The 24,623-nt window shown below is 42.8% G+C and overlaps 1 protein-coding gene across 1 annotated transcript in view; it reads right to left on the bottom strand.

The window, feature by feature from the left end:
* Nucleotides 1-24,623, bottom strand: part of LOC117527347 (serine/threonine-protein kinase TAO2-like) — a 45,791-nt gene that overhangs the window by 3,608 nt on the left and 17,560 nt on the right. Inside the window, 16 exon segments of the mRNA XM_034189654.1 lie at nucleotides 114-331; nucleotides 334-352; nucleotides 3,985-4,188; nucleotides 5,170-5,298; nucleotides 6,081-6,317; nucleotides 6,597-6,725; nucleotides 7,316-7,525; nucleotides 9,721-9,891; nucleotides 11,077-11,158; nucleotides 12,199-12,292; nucleotides 12,377-12,468; nucleotides 12,555-12,668; nucleotides 21,718-21,814; nucleotides 21,905-21,950; nucleotides 22,039-22,140; nucleotides 22,364-22,435. Coding sequence (XP_034045545.1) covers nucleotides 114-331; nucleotides 334-352; nucleotides 3,985-4,188; nucleotides 5,170-5,298; nucleotides 6,081-6,317; nucleotides 6,597-6,725; nucleotides 7,316-7,525; nucleotides 9,721-9,891; nucleotides 11,077-11,158; nucleotides 12,199-12,292; nucleotides 12,377-12,468; nucleotides 12,555-12,668; nucleotides 21,718-21,814; nucleotides 21,905-21,950; nucleotides 22,039-22,140; nucleotides 22,364-22,435 — 2,016 coding nt within the window.

The raw sequence follows: 24,623 nt of genomic DNA, 5'->3' as shown, positions 1-24,623 counted from the left end.
CCAGGTGTTCCAAACCCAAATTATGTTTGACTGATGATAGTGGGGAAACCTGGTTATTTTCATTATCAGTTTTTGTCACAAACCCATCCAGACCTGGTTTTACTACTAAGTACCTTGAGACTCTTGGGCTGCTGTCGGACCTCCATGGCGTGTTTCTGCCGCAGTTCTTGTTCACGTCGCTTATTGTACTCCATCTGGTTGGTCAGCTCGGTCTGATGCTGCGTCCGGATTAAGTCAACACGGGTTCTCTGCACAGAACTCAGCTGCCTGAATTCCAGCTCCTGGGTGGACTCATGGTGCCGCAGGAGCATGGCACACTCCAGATCCTTCTGAGTTGCTTCTTATTCAGATCCTGGTCAGACAGAAGTCAGGAAAAAACCAGAAGGACAGCAACAGTGAGCCAAGGTAATAATAAAGGAAATTCTCCCCTTACTTGCCCCTCTCTCAATAACTGCATCATGTCTAATGCCGTGTTCACACTGGACGACATGCGACCGATGGCGGCAACAGGTTGCCATGTAATCCCTAGGAAGGACGCGTTGTGGCGCCACAAAAGTTCAAGCTACGCAATGCGACGCGGTGGCCGTGAATGAAGCGACGCGATTGAAGTGATTTTGAGCAATTGGCACGTTTGTGTCGCGGTATTGCGCCCTCCTCCCCAAGTTGAAAATCTGAACTTTTTTGTCTTGCCGCATCGAGATAAACCATCATGGACTGGATATGTAGTGACGTGGAGATGTCTGGAGTTTATACTTGATGTGGACATGTCCTGTCTCTGGCAAGCCAGGCTGTGAGCAGGACTTATGTCCCTTTTGTCCTTTATTTCACAATTATGACAGGGTTTGAGGGGAGCGAGCAGCAGCCAGTTTTTTTTTTTTCACGTGCGCACGTGAACGACTTGTCCATGAAGATAATTTTATTAACTACACAGAGTAAATAAAACAGATGGTGACTGGCTTATAACACAATTATGACAGAGTTGGAGAGGAGAGCGAGGAACTGCAGTGGCAGCCAGTTATTTTATTTTTTTAATTGTTCACATGTGCACGCGCGAACGGGACAGGAGGTCCTCAAACTGGGTCCTGGAGAGGCAGAAGTACCGCTGAAAGCGTCCGTCATCCAGACGCAGCTCCTGCAGCAAATAATGAAACTTCCCAAATTGGGAACGTCTCATGAGGATGTTGTGAACCCAGGGATAGCGCCGCTGGCGACGTTTGTCAGCTTTCCACAACAAATAGAGCACAGCAACTCGCTCCGTGTGATCAAGGTCTGCCATGTTAACTTGACTGACAACCGGACCCCAGCGAGTGGAATGGAAGTTCCTCCTATATGATGACGCATTGGGTGGAATTTTTGCAGCGAAAGCAGAGCGACACACCGGGTGATGGTGGCGTGTCCATCACCAGGCGAGAGACACGCATTTGTGGCATTGCGTATCATGCGGTGTTAACGCCGCATAAATGTTTTTTCTTCTGAACAATCACAGATAAATACTTTACAAAGGCGATACTGGAAAATGGAGACTGAAACTTGGGACAGACCAAAAAACGTTTCTGAATCATTCCTGGAGTTGATTTAAATCAGTAATAGACAGTCGGAACAGGCTATAAATAAAAAAAACACAATCATAAACAGAGCAGAAAGTTGTGGGAAAATTCCTGAGGAAGTTATAAGCTTCTGTGGATACGATTTAAGAAACTGAACAAGTGGCAACATTTGTGTTAGATCTGCCAGTTACAGCTTTGTGGTTGATCAGCAAAAAGGACATTTTGTTTTTGTTTTATTTGTCATGTGCCACTATAGTTACTTTTGCACTTCGAAATGGAGAATTACTCTGGGTATCATTTGTTCTTTCAAAATAAAATAACCTCTCCAGGAACCATCACCTTATCGTGGTGGAGAGGTCCGTGTGCTGCTATGAACCTGAGAGCTGTGTTGTCTGGAGCCTTTGTGCTCCTGGTAGAGTCTTCCATGGCAATTGGTCTCAGGCGAGAGGCCAGACTAAGAATGGTTCACAAGACACCATGACAGAACAAGGCAGAGGAAATGTGACCCGGCCCGGAAGAAGCCTGGGGCCCCCGTCCTGGAGCCAGGCCTGGATGTAGTGACCTCCAACACTCACTGGATCGATTCGTAGCCGAGTGTGAAGTGGCTAGGATGAGGATCAGCACCTCTAAATCTGAAGCTATGGTTCTCAGCAGGAACTGATGGATTGGTCTACTCCACGTAGGGAATGCGGTCTTGCCACAAGTGAAGGAGTTCAAGTACCTCAGGGTCTTGTTCACGAGTGAGGGAACAATGGAGCCTGAGATTGCCGGAGAATCAGTGCAGCAGGGGCAGTACTGCATTCGTTCTGCCGTACTGTTGTGACGAAAAGGGAGCCGAACCTCTCGATCTACTGATCAATCTTCATTCCTACTCTCACCTATGGTCATGAGGGTTGGGTCATGACCGAAAGAGCTAGATCATGGATACAAATGGCCGAAATGGGCTTCCTTAGGAGGGTGGCTGGTGTCTCCCTTAGAGATAAGGTGAGAAGTTTGGTCATCCGTGGGGAGCTCGGAGTAGAGCAACTGCATCTGGTAAGGATGCCCCTGGGTGCCTCCCTAGGGAGGTGTTCCAGGCACGTCCATCTGGGAGAAGACCCCAGGTAAGACCCAGGACTAGGTGAAGAGATTACATCTCCACACTGGCCTGGGAACACCTCGGGATCCACGAGTTGGAGGTGGTCAATGTGGCTCAGGAAAGGGAAGTCTGGGTCTCCTGCTAGAGCTCTTGCCTCAGCGACCCAATCCCTGATAACGGTTAAAGATGAGTGAGTGCGTGAGAGTAAATAAAATAACATAAAAAATGATGGGGGAGACGCTACTGGGGAACAATAAAGGTCCATTTATAAGACTGGCCTAAACAAATTTTCCTACCATCTGTGTTCTTCAAGACTGAAATATCACCTCAATGCAAAGGAGTTATCAGCAAGCTAAGTGCTAAGTGATAGCAGAACATCTGAGGCCACCAAAAAAAAAAAAAAAGGAAAAAAGTAAATCTACCTGTGATACAGGGGTGACTGAGAAGTTTTGATTCTGATCCAGAAAAAGTAGGGCGTGTTTCTCCATCTACTGCAGTATGAGAAACCAACACTTCTTAACATTACATCCAGTAAGAGCAAAAACTTCACATATTCAAGAAATGTTGGTTTCTCAGACTGCAAACGATGAAGAACCACACCTACTTTTTCTGCATCAGGTTCAAAACTCTCAATCACCCCTCCTAGATTGTTTTCCACAGCTAGTACTTATGTATGCAATTTATTCAGATTAATTAATCACAAAGCACATATGCAGTTAAATCCTTCTGATCAGCAGACAGCCCTGTTAAAAACAAGATGTGAAATTTCCACTGCAGTTTGCCAGACTGCACAGGGGAAACACGAGTCTCGGATTCATCTGTGAAGTATTGTCTTTCAAAAGTATTCTTTTTTGATTGTTCATAAGAGGAAACATTGGATATAATGTCAAACATCACACCAGAGTATAAATCATCAGATGGACACAGATTGAGAACTGAACAGTGCTTTTTTTTTTGAAGGGAGCTCTTACCAATTGGTGTGTGTCAAAAGAACTTCAGCAACAAAGACAAAAAAAGAATTTAATCAGCTCTTTAAGTTGGGATTTTCCTGCATTGTTTTGGTGTAGTTTTATTACTGGAGTTTCTTTTGTTGAGCAAATTGATTCCTGATTCCATGTCAAAAGTCCAATACAAATAGTTCAATTAATAAAAAAAAAGCTGAATTTTTCTGTATACAAGTTGCGCTGAATATAAGTCGCAGGACCTCTCAAACTAGAAAAAAAGTGACTTTAATATAATATACTAAGGACAAGGTGGAGAGATGATAGCACACAGGATTGTTTGCTGTACTGATGGAAGCGATGGAGGTGCGCTCTGTTTGTGCTATGACACTGGTGGTAGCGTCTGATTTATTCTGACCTCTCTGAGCAGATCCTGCTCCAGATTGTGGCGAGCCAGCAGCATCTTCCTCTTGTACTGGCGGCACTGCAGCTCGTAGTACTGCCGCTGCCGCCGCAGGAGGCTGGACTCCTCCTCTGCCTGCAACTGCTGCAGACACTCCTTCTGATGGATTAACCACTCTTGCTTCTCACGCTTCGGCGTCGACTGGTTCTCGCTCAGCTCCTGTTGAACGAGGAACAACAGCCCAAACATCACACACACACATACACACTTTTGAAATGCCACCGTGCAATCAGACAATTCTGCAACAAATTAATCACAGAACATCAACATCGGACACGAAGAAACAGTCTTAGAAATTCAAATTACATGAAGCAAGCTGAGGACACTTTAAAAATATGAAGGAAAAAAAATGATTATGGTTAAAAATAAAAATCTAACCTCCTTTACCCACAGAAAGCTTCTTGGACAAATTTCACTGTGAGCAATTTGTCTTTTTTATTTTTTGAACAGACAAAAACTATTCCTGGTTACCCACTCCATTATCCAGACCTGCTCCAAAGTGCAGTGGGCTCTTCCTTTGCCCACTCAATTAACAGTCACAAAAATCATCATTCTAAATGGAAAACAAGGCTGTACATTTACACTAAGAATATCTTATTTGACCTCTTATTGTCATCAACGTACACAAATTTAATAATTAGATCTTTTACAGCTTCTAGCTGGCCTACCAATGTAAACCTGTGTTTGAATTTCGCTCTGCCCTTGGACAATAAAATTAGCTGCAATTAATAAATTTTTACCACAGAAATAAATTTACTGTACTTTAGAGTAACAAGATTTAAAAACAAAGTTTAGCCAATTTTGAGGAAAATTAAAAGGTGATGACACCTTGAAGAATCACCAATGATAAATAGGTCAAACTTCAATTTTATTTTTGCATTTCCTCATTGCATTTAAAAAATCCTATTAACACGGTCTATATGAGGACTCTGGAAAGGAATTAATTCTGGGGAGTCATGTTTAAACAGGTTTACATTCTTCAGTTTGTCAGCGTTTCCAACAAGTGGACGAGTACCAAGCAAAGTAAACTCTTTACCTAATCTAAGTTTACTGTGCCGACCTCTGTACAAATCATTTAGAATGTAAATGCTGCCCAGCTAGCATATCAAAAGATCGAAGGAGTAAACGATCTCTAATCACCTCTTTGAGCTGTTCTTTGCGCTGGCGATACTGTCGCTTCTGTGATTCCAGTAAACTGGTCAGTTCTTTCTTCTGCAGGCCCAAAATATGCTGCTGGAACTTCTTCTCCTCTGCGAGAGCAGCTTTCAACTGCGCGCACGCACACACACACACACACGTGACATCAAGGACTTTAATGTTGAATTACAGATGACAAACATACACACTGTGGAAATACAAGATTCCCAACAGATTTCCATGTAAAGTACCATTCTCTCAAATGCTGCATTGACATGCCAGCGGTGTGCAGCAGAGAGTAAAACTGGATGTTCCACCGTTTTCAATGAGAGGATGCTGAAAATTCTGCCATCGCTGACTGTGAGAGCAGCGCCCACACAATGTGATGACACCTGCCACTGAAAGGTAAAACTTTTCCTGCCACACTGACAAGGACAAACTACATGTTAATTTTCTTTAATAATGGTAAAAGACTGACAGTGAGGGATTAATTATTAATGACATCACATAAGCAGCTCTGGCTGCTTGTGTTTGGGGCACTTTTGCATGAGTCAAATACAGTACTAATCAAAAGTTTGGACACGTGTACCGAAACATACCAGATACACAACATTTATGGCAGGTCGTTTTTTTACGCCTGACTCTCAGGGTAATGTGATGTCCCTGAATAAACATAACTTTTTAAAGTGTATAAGATGAGAAAACTAAAACTGCTCATCATGGTTGCAGTGGTGGGATCTTTGTGACGACATCTGCCTCAAAATTTGGTATGAAGAAAGATTCATCTGAATCCACAACAATTAAACCAAATCAGGATGTCCCAGGGTTTGGCTTATGAGCAGACAGTCCACACGCGTGCACACACATATGCACACACGTGCACACACACACACAGCTCAGACTAGCAGTCTCACCTCTTTATCCAGGATGGTCTGGTGCTTCTTGGCTAACTTGTCTGCCTCAGTGGAGAAGTTGTTCCTCTGGTTCTCCAGCTCCTTATCAAGCTTCAGCTGGTGTTCATCCATTTCCGCCTTCAGCTTGTTCTCCAGACCCATCAGCTGCTTCTGGTGCTGCCGCCTCATGCGTTTGTATCCGGACATCTGCTCTCGCAGTGCTGAACCCTGCTCGTGTTCCTGGATCTGACGCGTCACCTTGCAGATGTGAAGAGGAACTGGTAATGCTAGCCAGTAAAAGCTAATGTGGGAATCTCTCAAGATTTATTATCATGGTATTTACAGAAGGTTTCAAAAGCTGTGTTTTCTTTGTTTACAACTCAAGAAATCTCTATAAAGTGCTGTCAGATTACATCTGACACTGATGAAAGTTCAGAAATCAAAAAACAATAAAAGATGTTTTGAGCAGACATGTTCGTAGAACAGCCTGGCTGTCTGGAGGGCACATCCAGCTCAGTTAAACCAAGAACAACTCACCAAGGAAGCGGTTCTTATGGTGGCAAAGTGGTCACGGTTGCGATAGTAGGCTCGTCGACGGCCAGCAGAAGGAGCTTGAGACTGGTCCATCTCTGGCTGGTAGGGGTCATCGTAGATGTTGTCCTGACCCTGAGAAGAAGGGACAGTACAAACAAGGTCAGATTCTTGAACAGTCCCTTGTCCTTTATAAGAAATAGCTGGGGTTTTTAACCGCAGCCAGATTTAAGACTCACACCACTGCTCTGTGAACATAAAGCATACAGGCAGGCATGCGATGATGCAGCCGCTACTTAGACCACATGGAGCCATCAACCACATTGACATCTTATGACTCACAACAAGTTGAGGTTATATTTGCAGATTGTGAAAAGACTTTAAAAATCGTGCTTCCTTCAGTCAAAGGATAACTACAGTCACTCCATAACGGATTTTTCATGGATCTTCTCGTTTGTAAAAACTAACAAATCTAAACCACAGACTCCACTGATGACCACAAGATGTTGCTGAACCTACAGTGTATTTAACAACACAAAGGCTCTCTGATGCTGCTGAACCATGCTGAAGGCTCCAGGTCGACATGCCAGCATGCCCAGGTTTGCTTCTATTGTTATGTGCAGTGGCCAAAAATCAAGCGTTTCTGTATGTCTGTTGAAGACATGTCCCGTTATGATTTGTGGTACAGAAACGGGATGTATGAAAGACTACAGCAGAGGTTTTACCGTGGGCCGGTGGATGATGGAGCTGTTGGAGGTGACTGTGTGCTCCCCCTCCTGCATCATGGCCATCTCTGTGCTGCTGTCGTCAGAGGCGTCGGCTAGGCTGTTGACTGAACTGCTCTGAGAACTGGCTGAGATGGACATACTGGGCACCGACTGGGAACTCTCCATGCTGTTGACCGTTCCGGTCTGCAGCAGATATGGCTCCACTTCCTTCACAAGACAGGAAATGATTATCAGTTTTTAAAATGAAGAGTTAGGATATGTGATCTTTTACCTCTAGTTTATACAGTAGCTTGGCCAAGTATTCATACCCCTCGGTATTTCACACATTTTAATTTGTTTCTGGCATTTCAAATACAAAAAGTAATTCAGGCTTCTCGATATAAAATTTCTAAATTATCTTCTTTAGACTCAAACTGAAAGTAAATTTCTACAACTTGATATAAATTAATTAAAAATAGAAAAGCCAAGATGATGAGTTCTATAAGTAATCAGCGCCTTTGGTATAATACCTGTAAAGGATTAATTTAATTGCCAGTTTTCTTCAGACAAGATGGATACATGAACATTTCCAAGTCACTGAATATGTCTTGAACTTTATTTACATCAGTTATGAAGAAATACAAACAATATGGCACTCTATGGTAAATCTGTGTGGAGGAGACAGTTCTTAAAAACTGAGTGACTGTGCAAGGAGAAAAGTGAGGAAAGCCACCAAGACACCAAGACAACCCAGAAGAAGTTACAGGCTTCTGTGGCTGTGATTGGAGAAATTGTGCATGTTTTGCATTTTGTATACCCAGTTATACAGCTTCATGATGAAGTCGTACAGAGGAGGGTTTTCTTAAAAAGAACCTGAAAGTTGAGCTACAATTTGCCAGAAGGTACATCTGAAACGTAAGCCTCGATTTAATGTTTTGGTGAAGGAAAATCCTCCACTTTAAGCTTTAGACCCGTGACGTTTCATTTAAATTTACTAAAGAGAGGAGTTATGCTAAAATGATTCATGGAAAGAGACTGTGATTCTCATATAACCCTCCAAATTTTGATTAAGGTTTAGAATTACATAAAAAAAGCAAAAGGAATCACCCTCAAAGTAATAAACAATTCATAAGATCAGCAGTGTATAAGTAAATTAATTTATTGGAAAATGTGAAATGAAAAGTACAAGTATAATCACAGAAAGACAAATCTCTTGACTAGGATAATACAAAAAAGCAAGACATTATTTAAAATTTTGTAAGTGATTTAAAACATTTTAAACTTGAATTGCAGTCAGTGCATCAACTGTCTAAAACCGACAAAGCTTAATCCAGCAATATGAAATAAATTACAATATATTAAAGACTCCTGGCAAACAAAGTAGAGGGGTACTCAAAGTGAATGTTACCGTAAAAATCAATAACTTAAAACCCTATAAGCAACTAATAGTTTAGATCTTTTTCCTGCACCTATTAAAACTTGATTCCATTACTGATACTTTGAAAACAACTGCAAACTGACTGTGTTGATACTGCCAAATCTATAAAACAAGACCAATCAGAGATTACTAACGTCTGCCAATCCGGATCCAGATCATCTCCAAAATTTAATGAAGTTTTCCATGCACTAATGTCCATCTGTGGTGCAAATTTGGTGAGAATCTGTGGAGTAGTTTTGAAGAAATCCTTCAAAGCCTATATAAAGGGAAATCTTGATCCAGACTCTGGATTCAGATCCAGATCACCTCCAAAATTTAATGGAGTCTTCCATGCCCTAATATGTATCCGTGATGAAAATTTGGTGAGAATCTGTGAAGTAGTCTTGACATAATCCTTCAAAGATTATATAAAGTGAAACCTGATCCAGAATTTGGATCCGGATCCAAATCACCTCCAAAATTTAATGGAGTCTTCCATGGCCTAATATGTATCTGTGTTAAAAATTTAGTCAAAAGCCGTGCAGTAGTTTTGACGTAATCTTGCTAGCAGTAATACTTCAAAGCATATATAAAGGGAAACTTGATCCAGAATCGAGATCTGGATCAACTCCAAAATTTAATTGTTCTTCCTTGGCCTAATATCTATGTGTCGTGAAAATTCCGTCAAAATCCGTGCAGTTGTTTTGACATAATCCTACTAACAGTCAGATAGACAAATAAACCCTGGTGATTTTATTACGTCCTTGGCAGACGTAACAAAATTTAAAAAAAAAAGTGAACAGAAAATGCTGCCGTGGCAATAAAGGATCAAATCTTTACACACATACCAGTAAGTATTTTTTTTTTATGTTCACAGCTGAGTTCTTTGTTCTGTTTTTCCAATAAATCCTCAAACCTGCCACTTAAATCTTTTTCCTTCCGCCTAGAACTTATCATACAATCAGACTCTAAAACTTCTTTTCTGTTTCCTCCACTGATCACTCACCTCCTCATCCTCTCCTCCCTCAGACACAGGGCCGTTCTGCTGGGTCTCCTGGAAGAGGATCTTCTTCATCTTGCGATACTGTAGGTTGTCCAGCTCTCGTACTGCGTCCTTGGTGCGAGCAATCAGGTCCATGATCACAGTCAGTGGACGCTCACGGCACAAAAAACGATGCTACAGAAGAGGAAAATAAGTGAAACGACCACAGCCACAGTGTCCTCCGCCACGGCCAATACCCACTGACAGCTGTATGGAGACAATGTAGATGAAGCACTGAATGTCCAGGATTACAGACTGGGAGCATGAAGAAGATCTGAACCCACAGATCCACAGAGTAGGTCCATTTCTTTTCCACTCTGATACAGTGCTTATGAAAAGTATTTTTGTTTCTTTCATGATGCAGAGATTACTTTTCACTCTGAGTTTAAAGGATATAATTTTTAGAAAGTTGAATATACAAAGCCTGATTTTTTTTTTTTTTTTGATGTCCTAAAAAATTTCTAACATGTAAAAGCTCAATGGGGCAAACAAATTTTTACACCACTGTAGATTATGTTTTACTTTGTAAAGCAAGAAGAGAAAATAATAGCAAGAAATAAAACATTTTTCCTCTGTTTGGGGAAAAAAAGCTTCACTATTTTTACTATCTCTACCCCACTTCCAGAAGTCTGACCACTAACAAACAGCTTAACAGTTAGCAGCAGTTGCATTTTGAAGCTTTTAGTCTCAGAAGTGAGATGTAGCTTTTCTTAGCCAAACAAACTAACAGGCTAGGCTTGGTTCGAGTGTTTAAATAATACATTTTTGCACACTGGGTGACAGTTTTCATGACAGAGGCTTTGTGTGGATATTAAAAAATTATGTGAGGCTTATTGCCTCCATGGGGTAACAATGAGCTAATATCAACAAGCTACACGATACAGGCTAACAGTGCTAACATAAGTCAAACAACAAAAAAACATTTCATTCAGTGGAAGCTACAACACAGACTTCTTAGATGGTCCTTTCATGCAACTAACTGCACAACAAGCCGTATTATCCCAGATATTTGTCATAAAATGCACGGAAAGGACAGAAAGCCACTCCACGGCGGCTTGCTGCCACTGCTACCAGACTCTGTTGCAGAGTGCGGAGCTCCACACACGGCTTGCCACTTTCTTGCCACAATACGGCACTGTGATTGATGAAACTCTTTGCTTTTTGGCAGTCACAGTCCATGGCACAAAGTTGAACTTGAGGTTTTGAATGACAAATCATACCAGCGCACTCTGATGTTAAAATGCATACAAGTTGGCAGGGCTGAATACACAACAATGTCACAAACTGGAAACATCTGACTCAAGGTTCCCATGGACTCACATTAAGCAGCACGTCCGAGGTAGGCCGGTCTTGGGGAATCTTCTGTAGGCATGAGTCAACAAAGTTACGGAAAGAATCGGACCTGATGAGAAAAATGGAAATGTTATCATTATAATAGATTCGGAGCAGATGTCCCATTGCTAACGGGTCAGTCCTCAATTATTTTTTAATCTCTTCTCTTTGTGTAGAGAGATGATGTTACAAAGACAGTGTGTTAAAGCCTCTTAGCTCCCGGAATGATCAGCGTTAACATTAAGGCACCGTCACACTTAGCAAGAATCAAGACCAACCTGGGCAGAATGTCAAAAAAGCCACAATTCGGCCACATCTGGAAGGGAATAAAAATTGCAGCAGACAGCTGTCCCACTACTCAGGCTGCGCCGTGACCTGCCCCGAGTGAGTCGTGCACATGCCGTGCTCATTAAACCCCCAACGCGGTACAAATGTAGGTGGAAGACATTAGGATTACCAGACAGCTTTCAGAATGCAGTGAGAATGTGACGAATGCACTTACACTGCCGTATGAGTAAGGTCTGATCGTGGGTGGAGGAAATATAATTCTGCAGCACTCGTGGTGCGTTCAGGCACAGTCGGGACATTCGGCCAGGATCTGACATGGCGGATCATTTGAACTGCCCCTCAAATGCCATCAGAATGCCTCAAATGCTGTACGAATATTTAGATTGCAGTCAGATTGCACTCCGACTGCCGTTTGATATTTTTCCACCTCGAATGTTTTGCACATGTGCAAAACAGTCGGGCGACCACAAGACTCTGCCCCACTATTTAGACTGTTCTCTGAATGCAGTCCAACGTCCTTGAATGCACCTCGACACTTCCAGAATGTGGGCCAAACTTTCGGCCTCTAGTGTGACGGGAGTATAAGACTGAGCACTCTCACTTCAGGGACAAATTTTTAAGGTGTAAATAACATCTAGTAGATGGGCAGCAGTAATATGAATCTTTCTGTTTAACATTTTCTCTCACAGTTGAATTGTTTTTATAGTGCCAAAACCTGAGAGGTGTGAGGAGGTGTATCAGAGATATAACAGGGGTGTATCAGAGGTGTTTTACACTTCCAGCATTAGTGTGCACAACAGAAAGAGACAAAGCTGTTCTCACCAGTGATTGGACTGAAGGATGGGACTTTCATTCTGAGCGATGTGATATAAGGCACTCATTGCGTTCATGTTGAACAGCGGCGGCTTCCTCTCCGCTGCAGAAACAGTGTAGTGTCCCTTAGACTCATGAAGTTCTTTATGGATTTACCCATATACACACATACAAGGACATTTCATACCCAGCTCTATGCAGGTGATACCCAGGGACCAGACATCCACCTTGCCGTCATATTGACCCTCATCCATGGCCAAGATCACCTCAGGAGCCATCCTAGCAAAGGGCAAAGACAGAGAAGATAACTGTTCGTTACCCAGTACTATCATGGGTGCTGATGCAACAGAACAGACAGCACTCACCAATAGGGAGTCCCCACAAAGGAATTGGCAGGTGCCACTATGGAGGCAGAACCAAAGTCCCCGAGCTTGACCTGACCGGGCTCTGTTAGCAGGATGTTTCCTGCTTTTACATCCCTGTGATTAAAAAAAAAAAAAAAAAAAAAAGGGGGGGGTCAATTCATAACTGGAGTTGCTATTCATTTCATTACAAATCGACAGATTAATCCATTTATGATCATCAAGAATGCGATACTCAAAAACACAGATTAAAATCAACTAAGGAAGATATCTTCAAATGTCTTATTTATTTTAACCAATACACTTGCATATAAAACAAACATTGGCAGGGGTGGTGACCAAGTGCACTTGTTTTCAGTAAGGAAGGTCCCCGGTTCAAGAACCCACCCCTGCCCATTCTCCATGTAACATGGAGTTGTGTCAGCAAGGACATCAGGCTAGGGCTGCAGCTATCGATTATTTTAGTAATCAAGTATTCTGGCAATTAATCGGGCAAAAAATACTTTTGCTTTTTTAAACAACATCAACAGTCCAGGGCTCTACCTAATGGCCCAGTCACACGGCACTTAACAAAGGGAAACAAAGCCAAAACAAAACAAGAAATCTGGACTTTCGTTGACTTTTGTTGGCATTGTTTAACCTTCACTCAGCTTTGTTCCTGCAGCTGGTGCCCTGTCAGGATTTTTAAACTGTTGAAAAATTTGAACAAAGGGCAACGAAAATCTCAATTCGTCCGTGTTTTGTTTTGCTGTCGTTCTTGACGCTTTTTAATCGTTTGCTTAGTTTTTTAACGTTAGTGTTTAGTTTGACTTTGTTCGACCAGCTGAATGTTTTCACACAGTACAGAAGCCGTTTCTGAGCGCTGCTGCTGCCGCTGCGTTCATGGACTGTCGGAAATTACAGGGCAAACTCAGCCTGCTTGCTTGGATTTTTTTTTTTAATCTAGGTGGGGGGGGGGGGGGTTAGGATTAGGGTCAGCTTCAATGGACTCAGGCACCTTATATAGGGAAGAATTAATCTTTTTTGTGGATACAATTAATTATTTTGCCACAAGCAACTACTGAATTTGAAACAACAAAAAAGTTGTCTAATTTCCGACGGTACATGAATGCAGCGGCAGCTGCAGTTGCTGCATGCGCTTATTATTTTTTATTAAATATAACAATATGAGTGTAGGAACGACAATCCGGCCCTTATGTACATGTGGCAATAGGTGGATGATTCAGATGATTATATAAAGAGCTGTTCTTGAAGGCAGAATTCACACTGTGGATCAGCTGCAGCTCGTGGAATAACCGCACATGGGGAGTCAATGACTACATTTACATGCAGCCAATAACCCTTTCATAACCGGAATAGCAGCAATAACCCGGTTGCTCACGGCCATGTAAACGCCCGCAAAAACCCGAATATGCTCATATTCTGGTTTTTAAAAACCCGAATATGCTCATATTCTGGTTTTTAAAAACCCGAATATGCTCATATTCTGGTTTTTAAAAACCCGAATAAGACCCCTGGGTTACTCCTTTTCTAACTCGAATATCAGGTCATATAAACGCGCATCGGGATATCCCCATAGAAAGGAACATTATTTTGTGTTCTGCGCATGTCCTACACGCAAGGAATATTGGTCTTTTGAGTATGGCAACTACTTGTATGCGGCACACGCAGCCCACCGGACACCACAGAAGCAGAGGTAAACAGTGCATTGTGTTCTGCGTCCTTATCAGGTGGGCCGGTCGCGGCACTGGTCGGCATCACCGTGATTGCTCTGCCTCCGATGCGCTTACTGAGTCTGCTGGCTCGGTAAACACCGCAGCGGGCCACTCAAACCCCCCGCTGTGCGGAGCTGCACCAAATCTGGCAACAGGTCCAGAGACTACGCTCGCTGTTTTGATGCGGAGGCAGCCCGCAGGAGAGAAAAGTGAGAAAATGTTAATGCCTGTTTGAGAAAAGTGTGTAGTGAGGGGTTTTACACGAAGCAGGATTACAGGAAGCAGGATTTGCATGAACGCCAGACCAAATCAAGCACCGGTGGAAGATGTGCGCCACTGTTTAGATGGGGATATTCCAAATGATACCAATGACTATGTATACAGGAGTAACTCTGTCTGCTTAAGCATGTAAACGGGTTATTCCTAATGATTCAGAAATCGGAATATTGACCTTAACCTGAATATTAACGGCATGTAAACGTAGTCAATGCGTGTTCACATGGACTGATCAATTTACTGCTCTGATATATTCAATCATCTTTACACATATTTATTCCCCGTTTTACAGTTTTCTGTTTTATATATATATATATATATATATATATATATATATATATATATATATATATAATTGGAGCACGACGGAGCGTGCAGCATATCGACAGTCAGTGAGGATTCTGATCATGAAGGAGATGATCCCTCTTTTGTTCTGGACGAGGAACCAAAGCACGTGGGTCCACCGAAGTGCACGCAGATCTACACAGCTTCTGTTTGCAGTTTCTCCAGGACTCAGGCACTATGAGCTCTGTCCCAGCGCCGAGTCCTGGAACTCAGAGATGCAGACACACACTGCTCCAGCTGTGGCTCCAGGCGTGTTTAGTTTAAAGCGTTGAGATTGTTAGCTTCGGTTTTGTTTAGTTCCTCTTTCGTCCATTTTGCGCTCTTGCTTCGCAGGCTATTCAGTGATAAACCTCTTTCGTCTACCTTTTCTCAACGAATTGTGACTTTTTTTTTTTTTTTTCACTTTTTTCCCTTCATTCAGGAATCATCGTGTGCCGTGTGACTGGTCCATAAGCAATGGCACAATGTCGCTGCGCCATCACACAGATTGTCAAATTTAGTGTATCCCTTTCTGTTTTCCTGGGTAATCATTTATTTTTTCATATCTTTACAAGTTTTAGATCTTTCCTGGTATCAGGAGCTCAGGCAAAGTCTTGACATTTTGCTGAAATGGCGAAGGGATGTGGCTTTCTGTTTTTTGTTTTCCCCAACTTGTAAAATGTAACCATTTTTAAGTTTTCTTGTTGTTGTTTTTAAAAGTTGGTGGACTGGGTCCCTGCATTAAATTATTTATTTTTAAATCCCTCTTTCTCTGTGATTCAGCAGATGCATTTCAGCTGGAGACTGAACATGCAAGCCTCGCAGTCACTTTATTATTATTATTATGTTATGCAAGTTACCGTGTTTGTGAAGTGTTGTGTGTTGCCCAAAAAAGCAAAAATTAAAAAGCGAAACACTCAGTGCGAGTCTGAACAAAACCAGAAGTGTCAAATTCAGCTTCAGAAAGTCAATCAATCAATCAATCAATCAATTTTTTTTTATATAGCGCCAAATCACAACAAACAGTTGCCCCAAGGCGCTTTATATTGTAAGGCAAGGCCATACAATAATTATGTAAAACCCCAACGGTCAAAACGACCCCCTGTGAGCAAGCACTTGGCTACAGTGGGAAGGAAAAACTCCCTTTTAACAGGAAGAAACCTCCAGCAGAACCAGGCTCAGGGAGGGGCAGTCTTCTGCTGGGACTGGTTGGGGCTGAGGGAGAGAACCAGGAAAAAGACATGCTGTGGAGGAGAGCAGAGATCGATCACTAATGATTAAATGCAGAGTGGTGCATACAGAGCAAAAAGAGAAAGAAACAATGCATCATGGGAACCCCCCAGCAGTCTACGTCTATAGCAGCATAACTAAGGGATGGTTCAGGGTCACCTGATCCAGCCCTAACTATAAGCTTTAGCAAAAAGGAAAGTTTTAAGCCTAATCTTAAAAGTAGAGAGGGTGTCTGTCTCCCTGATCTGAATTGGGAGCTGGTTCCACAGGAGAGGAGCCTGAAAGCTGAAGGCTCTGCCTCCCATTCTACTCTTACAAACCCTAGGAACTACAAGTAAGCCTGCAGTCTGAGAGCGAAGCGCTCTATTGGGGTGATATGGTACTACGAGGTCCCTAAGATAAGATGGGACCTGATTATTCAAAACCTTATAAGTAAGAAGAAGAATTTTAAATTCTATTCTAGAATTAACAGGAAGCCAATGAAGAGAGGCCAATATGGGTGAGATATGCTCTCTCCTTCTAGTCCCCGTCAGTACTCTAGCTGCAGCATTTTGAATTAACTGAAGGCTTTTTAGGGAACTTTTAGGACAACCTGATAATAATGAATTACAATAGTCCAGCCTAGAGGAAATAAATGCATGAATTAGTTTTTCAGCATCACTCTGAGACAAGACCATTCTGATTTTAGAGATATTGCGTAAATGCAAAAAAGCAGTCCTACATATTTGTTTAATATGCGCTTTGAATGACATATCCTGATCAAAAATGACTCCAGGATTTCTCACAGTATTACTAGAGCTCAGGGTAATGCCATCCACAGTAAGGATCTGGTTAGACACCACAACTACCCTTTCAAGAATTTTTGAGAGAAAAGGAAGGTTGGAGATTGGCCTATAATTAGCTAAGATAGCTGGGTCAAGTGATGGCTTTTTAAGTAATGGTTTAATTACTGCCACCTTAAAAGCCTGTGGTACATAGCCAACTAACAAAGATAGATTGATCATATTTAAGATCGAAGCATTAAATAATGGTAGGGCTTCCTTGAGCAGCCTGGTAGGAATGGGGTCTAATAAACATGTTGATGGTTTGGATGAAGTAACTAATGAAAATAACTCAGACAGAACAATCGGAGAGAAAGAGTCTAACCAAATACCGGCATCACTGAAAGCAGCCAAAGATAACGATATGTCTTTGGGATGGTTATGAGTAATTTTTTCTCTAATAGTTAAAATTTTGTTAGCAAAGAAAGTCATGAAGTCATTACTAGTTAAAGTTAATGGAATACTCAGCTCAATAGAGCTCTGACTCTTTGTCAGCCTGGCTACAGTGCTGAAAAGAAACCTGGGGTTGTTCTTATTTTCTTCAATTAGTGATGAGTAGAAAGATGTCCTAGCTTTACGGAGGGCTTTTTTATAGAGCAACAGACTCTTTTTCCAGGCTAAGTGAAGATCTTCTAAATTAGTGAGACGCCATTTCCTCTCCAACTTACGGGTTATCTGCTTTAAGCTACGAGTTTGTGAGTTATACCACGGAGTCAAAATACTCTGTGTGCCGTATTGGAAAGTCCAGCCACATATTTGTTCCATTTTCCCAATAAACCAGCTGAGTGTAATTAGTTCAGCTTTTCAGGCAGGTGGATGAACTAATTATTGAGATCACCTGTTTTAGGTACACAGGTAGAAGCAACACATGGGAGGGTTTTTACTTTCTGAAGCTGGATTTGACACCTCTGAACAAAACACAGAAGAAAGAGTGGACTTCTTCGAGAACTGCCCGGTGTGAGGGGAGTGCTGAGCCCCTCACACCGGGCAGAGAGAGGCATCAGATGGCCGCTGTGCGAATAGCCACTCCTCACGGAGAGCAGAGAGCAGACACCAGACGAAACAGTGTTTGTTTTAAAAACAGACAAACACACTGCTTCGCTTTAAATGTGCAGTAAGCTATTTCAGATGATCAGCGTGGACTGTCTTTCTCCTAAAAGTCTTTATTTTACTCTGTGTGCCGTATTGGAAAGCTGTAGCTTTTGTGCTAAATTGATTAGCGCTTACACGGCTTATGTGAATGCTCGAGTCTTCTGTTTTTTTGTTTTTTTCTGAGGACGTTACAGCACCACACATGGGCCTAGCTTATATACTACAATGTTAATCACAGCTTCAAGGCACAGAATTTGCCTCAAACATTTTTTGTAATCGAATTATTCGAGTTACTTGACTAATCGTTTCAGCCCCATATCAGGCGTAAAACTTGTGTCAAATCAACATGCAGGTCCACCTCTGCTCTACTGTGGTGACCCTGAGTGAAAACAAGGGAGAAGCCGAACGGATTTACATGTATAATTTATACTTTTACTTTTAACAGTTACGTGATATTTTCATTCATTTACAAAATAAGAATAACCTCAGGTTTCTTTTCAGCACTGTAGCTAGGCTGACAAAGAGTCAGAGCTCTATTGAGCTGAGTATTCCATTAACTTTAACTAGTAATGACTTCATGACTTTCTTTGCTAACAAAATTTTGACTATTAGAGAAAAAAAATACTCATAACCATCCCAAAGATGTATCGTTATCTTTGGCTGCTTTCAGTGATGCCGGTATTTGGTTAGACTCTTTCTCTCCGGTTGTTCTGTCTGAGTTATTTTCATTGGTTGCTTCGTCCAAACCATCGGCATGTTTATTGGACCCCATTCCTGCCAGGCTGCTCAAGGAAGTCCTACCATTATTTAATGCTTCAATCTTAAATATGATCAATCTATCTTTGTTAGTTGGTTATGTACCACAGGCCTTTAAGGTGGCAGTAATTAAACCATTACTTAAAAAGCCATCACTTGACCCAGCTATCTTAGCTAATTATAGGCCAATTTCCAACCTTCCTTTTCTCTCAAAGATTCTTGAGAGGGTAGTTGTAAAACAGTTAACTGATCACCTGCAGAGGAATGGTCTATTTGAAGAGTTTCAGTCAGGTTTTAGAATTCATCATAGTACAGAAACAGCATTAGTGAAGGTTACAAATGATCTTCTTATGGCTTCGGACAGTGGACTTATCTCTGTGCTTGTTCTGTTGGACCTCAGTGCTGCTTTTGATACTGTTGACCATAAAATTTTATTACAGAGATTAGAGCATGTCATAGGTATTAAAGGCACTGCGCTGCGGTGGTTTGAATCATATTTGTCTAATAGATTACAGTTTGTTCATGTAAATGGGGAATCTTCTTCACAGACTAAAGTTAATTATGGAGTTCCACAAGGTTCTGTGCTAGGACCAATTTTATTCACTTTATACATGCTTCCCTTAGGCAGTATTATTAGACGGTATTGCTTAAATTTTCATTGTTACGCAGATGATACCCAGCTTTATCTATCCATGAAGCCAGAGGATACACACCAATTAGCTAAACTGCAGGATTGTCTTACAGACATAAAGACATGGATGACCTCTAATTTCCTGCTTTTAAACTCAGATAAAACTGAAGTTATTGTACTTGGCCCCACAAATCTTAGAAGCATGGTGTCTAACCAGATCGTTACTCTGGATGGCATTTCCCTGATCTCTAGTAATACTGTGAGAAATCTTGGAGTCATTTTTGATCAGGATATGTCATTCAAAGCGCATATTAAACAATTATGTAGGACTGCCTTTTTGCATTTACGCAATATCTCTAAAATCAGAAAGGTCTTGTCTCCGAGTGATGATGAAAAACTAATTCATGCATTTATTTCCTCTAGGCTGGACTATTGTAATTCATTATTATCAGGTTGTCCTAAAAGTTCCCTAAAAAGCCTTCAGTTGGTTCAGAATGCTGCAGCTAGAGTACTGACGGGGACTAGCAGGAGAGAGCATATCTCACCCGTGTTGGCCTCTCTTCATTGGCTTCCTGTTAATTCTAGAATAGAATTTAAAATTCTTCTTCTTACTTATAAGGTTTTGAATAATCAGGTCCCATCTTATCTTAGGGACCTCGTAGTACCATATTACCCCATTAGAGCGCTTCGCTCTCAGACTGCGGGCTTACTTGTAGTTCCTAGGGTTTGTAAGAGTAGAATGGGAGGCAGAGCCTTCAGCTTTCAGGCTCCTCTCCTGTGGAACCAGCTCCCAATTCAGATCAGGGAGACAGATACCCTCTCTACTTTTAAGATTAGGCTTAAAACTTTCCTTTTCGCTAAGGCTTATAGTTAGGGCTGGATCGGGTGACCCTGGACCATCCCTTGGTTATGCTGCTTTAGACGTAGATTGTGGGGGGGGTTCCCATGATGCACTGTTTCTTTCTCTTTTTGCTCCGTATGCATCACTCTGCATTTAATCATTAGTGATCGATCTCTGCCCCCCTTCACGGCATGTCTTTTTCCTGGTTTTTTCCCTCAGCCCCAACCAGTCTCAGCAGAAGACTGTCCCTCCCTGAGCCTGGTTCTGCTGGAGGTTTCTTCCTGTTAAAAGGGAGTTTTTCCTTCCCACTGTTGCCAAGTGCTTGCTCATAGGGGGTCGTTTTGACCGTTGGGGTTTTTCATAATTATTGTATGGCCTTGCCTTACAATATGGAGCGCCTTGGGGCAACTGTTTGTTGTGATTTGGCGCTATATAAGAAAAAAGTTGATTGATTGATTGATTGATTTTTATGAATCAGAAACGCTTTAGACAATATTTTCTTCACTGGCTAAAAGAGGAATCCCTGCCCCCATTCCATTCGCCCTATTGACATTTCAAATCCCGTAAAACCTCGGAGAGGTCGCCGCGCTGCGACATCTCAGTAACATTGAGAACTGCACTGAGACGCTCTGATCGGGCTGCACTTTAGCCGCTGCACACGGACAACACCATTAACATCGCAACATAAAACTATTTTTATATTGTGCCTAAAACTCTCATGAATATATTCTCTGGGTTTATACACATTGTTATTGCGTTTGTTTTATGTAAACATGTGAGAATCACAGGCCGTCTCTCCGTTATTTTCAATGGGAGCTGCTGTGAGCTTCGCTCGCTTCCTGATCATGTCGTTCTGGGGGAAAGTGAAGTTTGCGCTTTAACGTCTTGATTATTGTTCTTTACAACACTGTTTGTCCTCTTTGTTCCAGACTAATATATATAATATGTCTGAAATTTGGTTTGCGTTTATTCAATTCCACGCAGATTATACGCAACAGACACAGATTATTTGTTATAATTGTTTTAGCAAGTTTTCAGGGTATCATGCATGTAGTCTCTTATTAACGTGATGAAAAGCATAAAAAAAAATTACATTTTTGTAGTATAATATTCATTTATAATTGTCATGTGTGTGATGACAATGTTTGACTATGTTGTATGACTGCAGCGACTCTCTGGCACGCAAGGGATTATGGGATACGTCAATAGGGCGAATTAGATGTCAGAGACTTTTATAGGTTTGGTGACTAATGACAACATTATCATTGCAGTTTATTGTTTTTTTTTTTAAACCAAGTGAAGGAAGAATGATCCCAAAGCACCCCCCACACTCATCTTGCTTTATGCATGTCAGCCAAACACCTGCTTATCAATTTTTCTCAATTACACAAAAGAAGTCTTCATACTTGATGAAAAGCTACAGACAGGGTCAAAATATGACTGTTGCTAGTTCTTGAAATAACAGTATGGACAACCTTACCTGTGAATCATATTGTGAGAGTGAAGATATGCCAATCCCTGCAGAGCACCATGGGTAATAGCAGCTATTTCCACTTCCTGGAGTGGTTTCTTGTGAACTAAAGGGAACACAGCAGAATGAAGGATGAAAGTACGAAACAGATGAATATAAAGTATTGGGGTAAAGGACTGTCTGGTGTGTGTGGAACCTTCAAGCAGGTCTGAGGCTGAGCCGAGGCAGTACTCCATCACCAGCTGAGGGACACAGTTCAACAGGATCAGACTAAATATCTGCATGTACAGATTTCAAAGCAGTGCACCCACAGATTGATTTAACACGTACCCACGCTGTGTGTTCTTTCAGGTAGCATCCTTGGTACTCGATGGTGTTAGGGTGATGCAGCTTTTGCAAGAATTTCACTTCTTTAATGATGTCCTGCCATTTCTGCATATTAACACAAATAAGCAAAAAATACTTTTAATACATTCTATTGACAGATGACACATTTGTTCACATGTGACTTAACATAAAACATTTTCTGGGGGATCTGTGTATAAGAAAAGCATAAGATGAGGCCACAGAAACTTAACTGTCCATTTCACTGACACAACTGATCTTACAGCATTCAAAGACCTTTGAAGAGGTCAACACATACATGCTTTCTTACCTCATTTGTCTGCTTGCCACTATAGGACATTTTCTTGATGGCCACCACCTCATTGTTACGCACATCACGTGCCTGTTGGATAAAAACATGCACTGTATAAATAAATAGACTGAAGTCTTTCACCTTTGGCTCTGCTACGTGTTCATATTCCAGTTTCATGCTGCATTTATGGTCTTTCTGTCAATCAGCCTGCTCTTCACAGACAGATACAAGACATCAGCAAAAACTAAAAATTAACCACGATGAGAAATGGTCCACCAAGGTTCTCATGTAAAACGAGGCTTTCTTGACAACAGACCATTTTACTAACTGTCAAACAGCATAGACGCCATTTCCAACCTGTTGTGTGGGCCGCTGAAGAGGAGGTACTGCTGGCCCACCACCACCAGAGGGCGCCCTGCTTGGAGTGCGGGCTCCAAGCACGAGAGGGCGCCAGACCCAGAAGAAGTGACAGCTGTCACTCATCCTCTGCACCAGCTGTCACTCGTTATCATCACTACCATAAAAGCCGGACTGCAACTCCACCTCCCCGCCGAGAAATCGACTACCAGTACCAAGGTAATTTCTCTGCTGACTAACACTGTGTGTGTGTGTAATAACTTGAACCTCTATTGCAGCCGTTTTCCTGGAGTGTTGCCTTATCTGGAGGATTGGCGTTTGGTGTGACAGCGACGGCTTTGCCTCACACCCCATCACAGATAAGTGGTTGACCAGGAGCTGCACGAGTGTGTGTGATTTGGAGGTGGAGGTGCTCCCTCCCAACTGTGTTTGGACTGTAAATTACTGAGTGTGCGGACTCACACTCATACATCATCTTTCTGTTTTCTGCCAGCAGTACCAGGGTCGACAGCCGAAGACAGAGGCCACCTGGGGACTCGGGACTTGGCGGCTCCGGTGTTCTTCAGACCGTTGGTGGTGGAGGCCGTGTGGGACGCAGCTTCTCTCTCGTCGGGCATCTTCTATCTTCGAGCCTGCCCACACGTCACCTGGTGTTTATTGACTGTGAAAATTACGACACATTTCGTTGTGTATTATCACAACATTAAATTGTTACCTTTTGGCTTACTCATTGTCCGTTCATTTGCGCCCCCTGTTGTGGGTCCGTGCTACGACACCTTCCCAACAGGATTTCTCGGCCATCGTCATGGACTCCGAGGGGCGTCAACTTCAGCTTGAACGGCCAATGGAAGAGCCAGGAGCGCAGGCGTCAGCGGGAGGTGGGTTGAGTGAGCTGCAGCAGATCTTAACCGCCTTCAAGGCCCGGTTAGAATTAGTGACCGAGCAGAGTGTCCTCCTTAATCGGAGGGTGGAGGCTCTCACCGCCAGGGTGGAAGCGCGCGATCAGGGCGCTGCTGCAGCCACTCCTCTGGCTGGTCCTGGGCCTGTATCAGACGTTCCACTGGTCGTTCAACGAACCCCCCCACCGTCCCCTGAAGCATACATAAGCCCTCCGGAACCGTACGGGGGCTGTGTTGAGACGTGCGCGGACTTCCTCATGCAGTGTTCGCTCGTCTTTTCACAGCGCCCCGTCATGTACGCATCAGACGCTAGCCGGGTAGCTTATGTTATTAATCTGCTTCGAGGAGAGGCACGCGCATGGGCTACGGCGCTTTGGGAGCAGAATTCACGGCTCCTAACGTCTTATACTGGGTTTGTACGGGAATTCAAACAAGTGTTTGATCATCCCAACAGAGGCGAGACCGCTTCGAACGTGCTGCTGTCGATGAGACAGGGGCGTCGTAGCGCAGCCGAGTATGCAGTCGGCTTCCGCATCGCGGCAGCGAGGTCCGGCTGGAATAACGTTGCGCTCCGCGCCGCCTTTGTAAATGGACTGTCCCCGGTCCTTAAGGAGCACCTACTGGCCAAGGAGGAACCGCGGGAATTGGACGGGCTGATCGATTTGGTTATACGTTTAGACAACCGTTTAAATGAGCATCGTCGGGAGCAGGCCGGGAGGCATGACCGGGCACGAGTCGTCCCTCCCCCTTCCGGCTCCGATAAGATGACGTCGTCCCCACGCTTCACTGCCAGAGAGCTCCGTGTGGCTACAGCTCCCCCTGCTGAGGAGGCTAGGGACACGAGCAGGGCCAAATTAAAATCAAACATCAGACAAAGGAGGCTGGCCCGCGGGGAGTGTTTCGTCTGCGGCTCTTGCGAGCACATGCAGAGGGACTGCCCTAAAACGGTCAAACTACAACGCCCGTCCTTAGAAACTGGGCTAAGGGTGGGTCATAACACGCACACGGGAAAACCCCGCAAA

This window comes from Thalassophryne amazonica, chromosome 16 (assembly GCF_902500255.1).
Source record: "Thalassophryne amazonica chromosome 16, fThaAma1.1, whole genome shotgun sequence".
Classification (NCBI taxonomy): Eukaryota; Metazoa; Chordata; class Actinopteri; order Batrachoidiformes; family Batrachoididae; genus Thalassophryne; species Thalassophryne amazonica.
Note: the sequence above shows the minus strand (reverse complement) of the source record. Positions and strands in the feature narration are given on the sequence as shown.